Source organism: Solanum lycopersicum, chromosome 7, assembly GCF_036512215.1.
Source record: "Solanum lycopersicum chromosome 7, SLM_r2.1".
Lineage (NCBI taxonomy): Eukaryota > Viridiplantae > Streptophyta > Magnoliopsida > Solanales > Solanaceae > Solanum > Solanum lycopersicum.
In genome coordinates, this window is record NC_090806.1 from 6,785,047 (window position 1) to 6,796,412 (window position 11,366).

The 11,366-nt window shown below is 35.4% G+C and overlaps 1 protein-coding gene across 1 annotated transcript; it reads right to left on the minus strand.

Annotated features, from left to right (window-relative positions):
- Window positions 1-610: 610 nt before the first annotated feature.
- LOC138337198 (uncharacterized) lies at window positions 611-10,854 on the minus strand. Its single transcript, XM_069286833.1, has 4 exons — window positions 10,612-10,854; window positions 9,339-10,474; window positions 1,554-1,800; window positions 611-754 (listed from the first exon to the last, which is right to left on the minus strand). The coding sequence occupies exons 1-4, from the start codon at window positions 10,852-10,854 to the stop codon at window positions 611-613; spliced, it is 1,770 nt and encodes a 589-aa protein (XP_069142934.1).
- Between the last annotated feature and the right edge of the window lie 512 nt (window positions 10,855-11,366).

Here is an 11,366-nt window from a genome sequence, read left to right on the forward strand (position 1 = left end):
TAGAGGAGTAACTGAATTGAGAGAGAAAATTGTGTATTGTATTGAATGTGAATTAAGAGAAGAAAGTTACAATATGAACCTATATATATAAGACACTAACTAACTAGCAATTCTCTTGATTTATAACAACTTTGCAAACTAAATTTACTGTAAAAAAACTAACTAATGGAAACTGTTACTAACAGAAAATTATTAATTGATTTTTTAATCTTATATTCTCATCACCCCCCTCAAGTTGGAGGTGATGTAATTACAGACAACTTGTGTAATAGAGAAGTGTATTTAACCCCAGTCAAGACTATGTTGAAGATGTTTGCCAATTGTGAATCGGTGGATATATGATGGGGAGTGTGATTAAACCTTGATGAAGTTTAGTTCTTACAAAATGGCAATCAATTTCAATATGTTTTGTCCGTTCGTGAAAAACTGGATTCTTGGTAAAGTGAACTGTTGCTTGACTGTCACAATGAACATGTATAGGCAGGGAACATTTCACATCCAATTCACCTAGCAACCTTTCAAGCCATACTAGCTCTCCCACAACTTGTCTTATTGCCCTATATTCAGCTTCAGCAGATGATAATGATACTGTTGCTTGCTTCTTAGGTTTCTAGCTGATAGGACTGTCTCCCATAAGTACTAGGTAACCACTAACAAACCTCCTTGATTCAGGGCAAGCAGCCCAATCAGAGTCACAGTAGGCACTGACAGTGAGCTCAGGCTTGTTTGAAATAAAAATACCTATGGTTGGATCCTGTTTCAAATATCTGAGTACATGGTAGGCTGTTATCAAATGTGGTTCCCTGGGTGATTGCATGAATTGACTCAAATGTTGGACACTATAGGATATGTCCATTCTAGTATTAGTTAGAAAATTGAGCTTGCCCACCTACTTTTTATATTGAGTAGGATCAGTTAAGAGCTTACCATCTGTGGCTTTTAACTTTTCAGTGCAATCAAGTGGTGATGAAGTAGTTTTGCAACTAAACACATCAAAGTCCTTCAGAAGATCAGAAGTGAATTTCCTTTGAGAGATAAGAACACCATCATGTCTGTACAAGATTTCTAGGCTTAAGAAATAGTGTAGTTTACCCAAAAATTTTATTCTGAATTAGTTTTGAAGGAAACACATTAAAGAATTGATTTCAGCAACATCATTACCAGTCATGATTATATCATCCACGTATGTAGCAATAAATAACAAAGAACACCCATTCTTTTTATAAAACAAAGAATAATCACTATCTCAATGTTGATACCCTCTTGAAGACAAACTGTTTGCCAGCTTCTCATACCATTGACTACTTGCCTGTTTCAGGCCATACAAGGATTTCTTTAATTTGCACACCATGTTATCACAACCTGTTGTAAGATCTTGTGGAGGTACCATGTAAATCACCATGTAAAAATGCATTATTCACATCTATTTGATACAAATTCCAACATTTCTTAACAGCTAACGAAATCAGTGTTCTAACAGTAGTCATTTTCACCACAGGTGAAAATGTTTCAGTGTAATCTACTCCTGCTTGTTGTGTATAACCTTATACTACCAGCCTAGCCTTGAATCTCTCTATACTTCCATCAGCTTTATGCTTTATTTTGTATACCCATTTACAACCAATAGCCTTTTTTCCATCAGGTAACATGACCATTTCCCAAGTATCATTAGCATACAAAGCTTCAAACTCATGTGTCATGGCTTGCTTCCAAGCAGGGTGCAATATTACCTCTTCACAAGAATTAGGTTCACATTCATGTGAAATGGTTGTGACTAGCTGCTGGCTATCAGAACAAAGACTATTGAAACATACATGGTTATTGTGAGACATAAAAGCATTGAGGGAATGTAACTTAGATAGGAATCATGTAACTTAGGTAGGATGTAGGTGTAATCCTTTAGATAAATAGGAGTATTTATTGTATGGAAGTTCTTCTAGGTTCTTGTGGTTCTTATGGTGTAGAATCATGTATATCAACAGATGGTGTTTCATGTATGTTAGTAATATTGGTTACTTGATTATCAGTGACTTTATGTGGTGTAAGATTTTCCAGCATTTCATCAACAACAAAAATGTTTATTTTCCAGGCACACAAGGCATATTGACAAAATGAGTGAGCATTTGTAAAATAGAACTGAAACTAGAGTCATCAGGAGCAAGAACAAAAGGAAAAAAAATTTCATGGAAAATAATATCTCTAGATATGTGAAATTTCTGGGTAGCTAAATTCAAAACATTGTAGCCTTTTGTATTGAATGGTAGCCAACAAAAACATGGGGAGTGGTTCTTGGGTCAAGTTTATCCTTGTGAGTTTTTAAGACGGTTGGAATACAAAGACAACCAAAACTCTTCAGATAATATCTCATATGGAGATTTGTTTTGAAGAAGTTTAGTAGGCAATCTGTTTATTATATATGTGGCAGTTAATACACACTCTCCCAAGTATTTCGTAGGTAATTTTGATTGAAATAAGAGTGCTCTTGCTGTTTCAAGTAAGTATTTATGTTTCCTTTCTACTACTCCATTTTGTTGAGGTGTATATGGACAAGTCCTTTGGTGTATAATGCCTTTGGTTTGAAAAAAATATACAGCTTCAGCTGAGGTAAATTCTAAACCATTGTCTGATCTTATGGATTTCAACTTAGTTTGAAATTGGTTTTCTATGAGAGATACAAAGGCTTATATGGTTTGAAGAGCATTACTTTTTGTTGGGTATGTAGCAAGAATTGATGGAAAATAGAGGGAAGGAGAGGAATTTGAAAGGTTTAGAACTTGAAAGGTTGGGAACTTGAAAAGTCCTCTAATGCTTTATTGAAAAAGGCAATAACCCCTCATCGATAATGGAAAGTAAAATAGGAGAGTTTAAATAAATAAACACTCCTATTAATTGTTAAAAGGGTTGGAAAGAGGGACCCCCCTCGCGCCGTCGTCGTCATCGCTCGCTCGCTTTGGATTCGGCTTTGGCTTTGGCTTTGGCTTTGACTTTGGCAAATGATCGATCGAGAGATAATTTTTTGGACAAAATTTATTTTAATTATTTATTAATTAATTTTAAACCCGACCCGACTCGAATCCGCGCGAGTGACCCGTTTTAAATTCCGTTATATTCAAAATTTCTCGCCATGACTGTTCTGAAAGGTTGAAACTTTCAGGAACAGTCAATACCATTTGAAAGTTTGCAACCTTTCATTAATGGTCGTGTTAATTCTGAAAGGGTTGCAACCTTTTAGAATATATTCTTCTTGCCTATAAATACCATTCAGTCTTCAGAATATTTCCTATGAATTTTTTTCGATCTTCCTTCTTCTTACAAAACACATATTTCTTCGTGTACTTTCCTGCTGTGGATTGATTCGCTGACAGTAGAGTTTTTGGTATCTATACTCTACTGATTAAAATCATTTTACCTTGGGAGGTTATATTCCAAATAAAACCTCGGATATTAGAGGGGAATAATTTCCTTAAGGGGACACTGTGAATTCAGTGGACTTGATTTTCTTCCTAAATTTTCAATAAGAGTATTTCAGATTCTGGTACGTTTTTACAGATTAAATTATTTTTTACAAATTAATTTCTGTTCATCTTATTTACTGGTTATAAAAAATCTCAGTTACTTTGTGTTTCTGAATGATTTATTAGAACCAGTAATTTCTGATTTTATAACACAGATTGGAAACAATCTTAAGGAAATTATTAAATCTGTGTTTCTGGTGGAGACAAAAATCTTTGTGATTTTATACTCCTTTAAGTCTGCAATTATATTTTTATTGCTTACTTATATTGTATCAATTTTGTTTATCAGAAATGTTAAACACTGGTGTTACAGTGGCTGTTGTTGTACCAACCCGACCTCTTGTATCACAAGCAGAGAAACCGGGTAAATTCACAGGTGTGAATTTTAAAGGATGGCAGCAATGAGTATTTTTTTTTGGTTTACCACTCTTGGTCTGCAGAAATTTACAAGTGAAGATACTCCAGTTCCTGCTGATGATATGCCAGACAGGGAAAAATTTATGATTGTTGAAGCATGGAAACAGTCAGACTTCCTATGTAAAGGTTACATTTTGAGTGCTTTAGAGGATGACTTATATAATGTCTATAGTGCAATAACAACTTCAAAAGAGTTGTGGAATGCACTTGAGAAGAAATATAAGACAGAAGATGCATGCTTGAAAAAGTTTGTGGTCGCAAAGTTTTCAGACTATAAAATAACAGATAGTAAAACTATTGGATCACAAGTGCAGGAACTTCAACTTATTCTCCATGATCTGGTTGCTGAAGATATGGTAGTAAATGAAGCTTTTCAAGTGGCTGCAATGATCGAGAAGTTGCCTCCTTCGTGGAATGATTTCAAGAATTATCTAAAGCACAAGCGTAAAGAAATGAAGCTTGATGATCTTGTGATTCGGCTCAAGATTGAGGAAGATAACTGAAATGCCGAAAAGAAGTCGCGTAAGAGTTCAACAATCATTGGAGTTAATATTATTGAAGAAGCTTCTACCAAAGACAAAAAGAGAAAGAAGTCCAACGGGCAGAAGTTAGAACAGGCCAAGAAGAAATTCAAAGGCAACTGTTATAATTGTGGCAGGGCTAGTCATAGATCTTCTGATTGTCATGCTCCAAGAAAGGACAAAAACAAAGGCAAAGGGAAAAATCAAGCAAACATCGTGGAAAAAATGGAAGATGCAGATGACTTGTGTGCAATGATATCGGAGTGTAACTTAGTTGGAAATTCCAAGGAGTGGTTTCTCGACTCAGGTGCCACTAGACATATTTGCTCTGAAAAAGAAGCCTTTGCAACATACACTCCTGCTGAGTACGATGAAGATTTATTCATTGGAAACACAGCAACAGCAAGGATTGTAGGAACTGGCAAAGTAATGTTGAAAATGACATCCGGCAAAGTGTTGACTTTAAACAATGTTCTTCATGTCCCTACTATTAGGAAGAATTTAGTTTCTACTGCACTACTCGTTAAGAACGGGTTTAAGTGTGTCCTAATTAGTGATAAAGCTGTAATAAGTAAGAATGAAATGTTCATAGGAAATGGCTATCTCAACGAGGGTCTTTTCAAACTAAATGTAATGGTTATTGACAGTATCAATAAAAATTCTGCTTCTGTTTACTTATTGGAGTTAAGTGATTTATGGCATGCCCGTTTGGGACATGTAAATTACAAAGCCTTGCGAAAATTGGTTAATTTAGAAGTATTGCCTGATTTTAAATGCGATAAGTCGAAATGTGAAATTTGTGTGGAAAGTAAGTTTGTTAAACATCCTTACAAGTCTGTTGAAAGAAATTCTAAAACTTTAGACTTAATTCACACAGATATATGCGATATGAAGTCAACACCATCTCGTGGTGGAAAAAAGTACTTTATAACTTTTATTGATGACTGCACTCGATTTTGTTATGTATACTTGCTTAATAGTAAGGATGAAGCAATTGATGCATTTAAGCAATACAAAAATGAACTGGAAAACCAATTGAATCTAAAGATAAAAATGATTCGGAGTGATAGGGGTGGTGAATATGAATCTCCTTTTGCAGAGATATGTTTGGAATATGGTATTATTCATCAAACTACTGCACCTTATACACCACAGTTAAATGGTTTGGCAGAACGGAAGAACAGAACATTAAAGAAAATGATGAATGCCTTAATGATCAATTTTGGTTCACCGCGAAATCTTTGGGGGGAAGCCATTCTTACAGCTAATAAAATACTCAATAGAGTACCCCATCGAAAAACACAATCAATTCCATATGAGTTGTGGAAAGGAAGAAAACCCAACTTGAAATATTTTAAAGTGTGGGGGTGTTTAGCCAAGGTAGAGGTTCCTTTACCGAAGAGGGTTAAAATTGGACCCAAAACAATAGATTGTGTCTTTATTGGATATGCTGGGAATAGTAAAGCCTGTCGATTTTTGGTTCACGAATCTGATAATCCTGAGATTCATGTTAATACGATAATTGAATCAGATAATGCATAGTTTTTTGAAAACATTTACCCGTATAAAACTGAAAGTGAGTCAACAAGTTAAAGATCTAAACGACCACGAGAGGAATCAATGGAAAATATTCTAACTAGTGAGGAACCTAGGCGAAGTACTCGACAACGAAAATCTGTTTCTTTCGGACCAGATTTTGTAGCACTATTGCTTGAAAATGAGCCTCAAACATTTAAAGCAGCTATGTCTTCGTCAGAGTCAACTTATTGGAAAGAAGCAGTCAATAGTGAGATTGAATCAATTTTAAGCAATCACACTTGGGAATTGACTGATCTTCCTCCAGGAAATAAACCTTTAGGATCAAAATGGATCTTTAAAAGGAAAATGAAACCTGATGGGACTATTGACAAATATAAGGCTAGACTGGTAGTCAAAGAGTACAGACAAAAGGAAGGTCTGGACTACTTTGACACATATTCTCCAGTAACAAGGATAACATCAATTAGGATGTTAATAGCACTTGCAGCAGTGCATGATCTTAAAATTCACCAAATGGATGTAAAGACAGCCTTCTTAAATGGAGAGTTACAGGAAGAAATTTACATGGAACAACCTGAAGGGTTTATAGTTCCTGGTAAAGAAAAGAAAGTATGCAGGCTTGTGAAGTCACTTTATGGACTCAAGCAAGCACCCAAACAATGGCATGCTAAATTTGATCAAGTAATGTTGGCAAATGGATTCAAGATTAACAAATGTGATAAATGTGTTTACATAAAAAATGTTATGAATCATGAAGTCATTGTTTGTTTGTATGTTGATGACATGTTAATAATGAGTAAAGAAATTGATGATATAAATGCTACTAAGCGCATGTTGTCCAACAAGTTCGATATGAAAGACTTAGGAGTTGTTGATTTGATCTTAGGGGTCAGGATTATCAAAACTCCCCAGGGACTAGCATTATCTCAATCTCATTATATTGAAAAAGTATTGGATAAATTCAATTACTTGAATTTCAATGTAGTCAAAACTCCAATTGATTTAAGTTGTACATTTAAAAAGAATGAAGGTCAAAGTGACTCTCAATTGGAATATGCCAGAGTGTTGGGAAGTTTGATGTATATTGTGAATTGCACACGATCAGATATAGCATGTGCTATTAGTAAACTGAGTCGGTACACTAGTAATCCAAATTAAACTCACTGGATGGCTATGAAACGTGTGTTGGGTTATCTAAAATGGACACAACATTATGCTTTGCATTATAATAAATATCCTGCTGTGATTGAAGGATATAGTGATGCAAATTGGATCACCGGGTCAAATGATGTAAAATCCACGAGTGGTTATGTAGTCATACTTGGTGGAGGAGCTGTCTCTTGGAAATCTTCCAAACAGACATGTATTGCTCGCTCCACAATGGAATCTGAATTCATTGCTTTGGATAAGACATGTGAAGAAGCAGAATGGCTCCGGAATTTCCTAGAGGATATTCCATTCTGGCCCAAACCTGTCAGACCAATTTGCATACATTGCGATAGTCAAGCAGCAATAGGTAGGGCAGAGAGCGTTATGTACAACGGGAAGTCTCGTCATATACGACGTAGACATAACACCATAAGACAACTGCTCTCTAGTGGAATTATCACAATTAACTATGTAAAGTCAAGTGATAATGTGTCAGATCCACTAACGAAAGGCCTAGTGAGAGAGGCAGTTGAAAGATCATCTAAGGGAATGGGTTTACGACTTAGGACAAGTCATCATGACGGTAACTCTATCTAGCAGATTGGAGATCCCAAGAGCTAGATTCAAGGAGAAAAACAAAGTTGTGGCTGACGGTTCGACATTGTTAAATAACTCAATCCATTCTCATGATGAAGACAATGTTCAGGAAAAGGTTAAGACTTTAAGGCTTGTTAATGAGGTAATAAAGCTTAAAGTTTTTAATGATTTGCTAAGTTTGGTAGATTGGACCAAATAGTATATCTACGAGATGACACGGTTAGAAATCACCTATGTGAGTGTGAAGTGGAAGCCGCTTCAAAGAGAATTTATGTCAAAAGCCTATTCTCTATACACTCATGAAACCAGGAGGTGTTCATGGTTGAAACAAACACAACCGTAAGAATCATAAACAGTAAAGGGTTAATTGTGTGACATATGGCTGTCTAGGTATACACCAAAGTTTGACAGTTCAAAGATATCACATCTACCGATTGACCGAGTATATCCGACATATGTTCACTACGGAAAGTACAAGGGGAAACCTACTTATCCAGATGCAATTAATCCTTGCTTGTAAAGTACACAATTGTCCGTGCATTCCTATGTTATAACTATTCCCCATCAATGTGGGGGATTGTTGGGTATGTAGCAAGAATTGATGGGAAATAGAGGGAAGGAGAGGAATTTGAAAGGTTTAGAACTTGAAAGGTTGGGAACTTGAAAAGTCCTCTAATGCTTTAATGAAAAAGGCAATAGTCCCCCATCGCTAATGGAAAGGAAAATAGGAGAGTTTAAATAAATAAACACTCTTATTAATTGTTAAAAGGGTTGGAAAGAGGGACCCCCCTCGCGCCGTTGTCGTCGTCGCTCGCTCGCTTCGGCTTTGGCAAATGATCGATCGAGAGATAATTTTTTGGACAAAATTTATTTTAATTATATATTAATTAATTTTAAATGGCCAAAAATTATTTTCAATAAATTAGTTGATAACAGAATTTAACCGAAATATTTTCAACTTTTTAGTTAACCCGACCCGACTCGGATCCGCGCGAATGACCCGTTTTAAATTCCATTATATTCAAAATTTCCCACCATGACTGTTCTGAAAGGTTGCAACTTTCAGGAACAGTCAATACCATTTGAAAGTTTGCAACCTTTCATTAATGGTCGTGTTAATTCTGAAAGGGTTGCAACCTTTCAGAATATATTTTTCTTGCCTATAAATACCATTCAGTCTTCAGAATATTTCCTACGAATTTTTTCTAATCTTCCTTCTTCTTACAAAACACATATTTCTTCATGTACTTTCCTGTTGTGGATTGATTCGCTGACAGTAGAGTTTTTTGTATCTATACTCTACTAATTAAAATCATTTTACCTTGGGAGGTTATATTCCAAATCAAACCTCGGATACTAGAGGGGAATAATTTCCTTAAGGGGACACTGTGAATTCAGTGGACTTGATTTTCTTCCTATATTTTCAATAAGAGTATTCCAGATTCTGGTACGTTTTTACAGATTAAATTATTTTTTACAAATTAATTTCTGTTCATCTTATTTACTGGTTATAAAAAATCTCAGTTACTTTGTTTTTCTGAATGATTTATTAGAACCAGTAATTTCTGATTTTATAACACAGATTGGAAACAATTTGCACCTTAGTAATTGTGTCCAAGTGGACCTACTGTAGTCATCCACCATAGTAAGAAAATAATGGTAACCATCATGAGTAGGAATGTGATATGGCCCCCATAAATCAACATGTAGCAATTCAAAAATTGTGGTAGTGGTAGATGTGCTTTCTGGAAAAGGCATCCTAGTTTTCCTAGCCATAGGGCATATATTGCATGTAAAAGGTTGTTTAGGAGAAAAATTTACAGGTATGGCTGATATATTCCTCATCTTTACAAAGGGTACATGGCCTAATCTAGCATGCCACAGCAGTTGATCATTATAAGTGTGACTAGAGACATTAGCAAATGAAAGACATTTATCATTAGAATAAGAAGAAGGAATAGCCTTACAATCTGGTTTATTTATAGTAGAAATTTGAGATTGTTTTACAGAAGATGCAGTGTGAATTTTTGAGACAAGATGACAATTAGAATGAGGTGACTTTTCCTCAGTAGACTTGCAGCAATTGTGACATTTTTGACACAAGAAATATAGACCTTTATTGGCTTTACCAAGTTCCAGAGGGCTCTTCAGAGAAGGGCCCTGCAACAAATAAGAAAACTTATCAAAACTGATTACTCCAGTAAGTTGTAATGCTAAACAATGAATAGAAATGAGATTATACTTGAAGCTAGGAACAAATAACACTTTGCTCAGAGTTAAAACTGGATTTAAACAAGCATCGCCAACTTGAGTCACTTTAACCTTGTAACCATTAGGGAGTGATATTAAGAAAGGATATGAGAGTGTTCTAATGTTGGTGAGAGTGGTTTTATCATAGGTCATATGGTGTGATGATCCTAAATCTATGATCCAAGAGCCAGCAGTTAGTTTAACACATTTACAATAAAGATCACCTATATCAGTGATAAAGGAATAACAAGCAAGTATACCTGCCAAGTTCACAGCCCCATTCAGCATGTTGTTTGAATTATCAAAATTAAAACCTCCATTTCCAGCTTGTATAGTTCCCAAGATGTTGAGTAGTTGTTCATATTGATCTTTGGACAGGTTTAGTGGCATCTGCTTTCTCATTTCAGACTCTTCCTCATATTGTTGTATATTCATATCAGAAGCACACATATTTGCTGCAGAACTTGTTCCTTTTCGCTTTTGAAACTTTGGATTGGATGGATATCCATGAAGTTTATAACATCTATCTCTCGTGTGTCCTGATTTGTTGCAATAGTCGCAGACTAAAAAAGACCTGTTGGTACTTGAATTTCCTCTAGACACATTATTATTGCTTGTATTACCAGAACTAGTTCAACTCCTTTAGATGAACTATAATTTGTTCTGAATCCCTTGTAACCTGCATTATTTTTGTATTTTCCATAAGCATTGAGAGAAGTAGAATCTAAGGCTGTATGATTATGATGCTTCACTTCTCTTTGTTGTTCTTCTTGGCATAGAATGTCAAAAGCTTGAACCATGCTAGGAAGAGTTCTCATCATAAGAATGCTACCTCTAACAGTCGTATACATTTCATTTAACCCCATTAAAAATGTATCCGTCTTTTATCTTGTTCAGCATTCTGTAACTTTGTTTTACCCCCCACAAGAGCACACACATGTGCACTGAGAATTGACATCAACTGTACTCATCTCCTCCCACAGCTTTTTCATTGTTGTGTAATACTTAGTGATGTCTAAAGTGCCTTGAACAAGTTCATTAATCTCCTTCTATAATTGATACAATTTACACCAATTGGTTTGATTGTATCTTTCCTCTAACTCTGCCCATAACTCCTTGGCATTATTCACATATTGCAGGCTATCACGCAATTCTGGAGACAAGAAATTTAAGATCCAAGATGTGACCATATCATCACATCTTTCCCATTGCATGAAATTAGGATCAGTAAAAACAGGTTTCACAATTGCTCCATTGATAAAACCTGTTTTGCTTTTAACTGACAATGCTCTGAGAAATGCTCTTCGCCAAGATCTATAACTGGTACCATCGAAAACTCTAGGTAACAGGGATTATCCTGCATTTTCTGATTGATGCA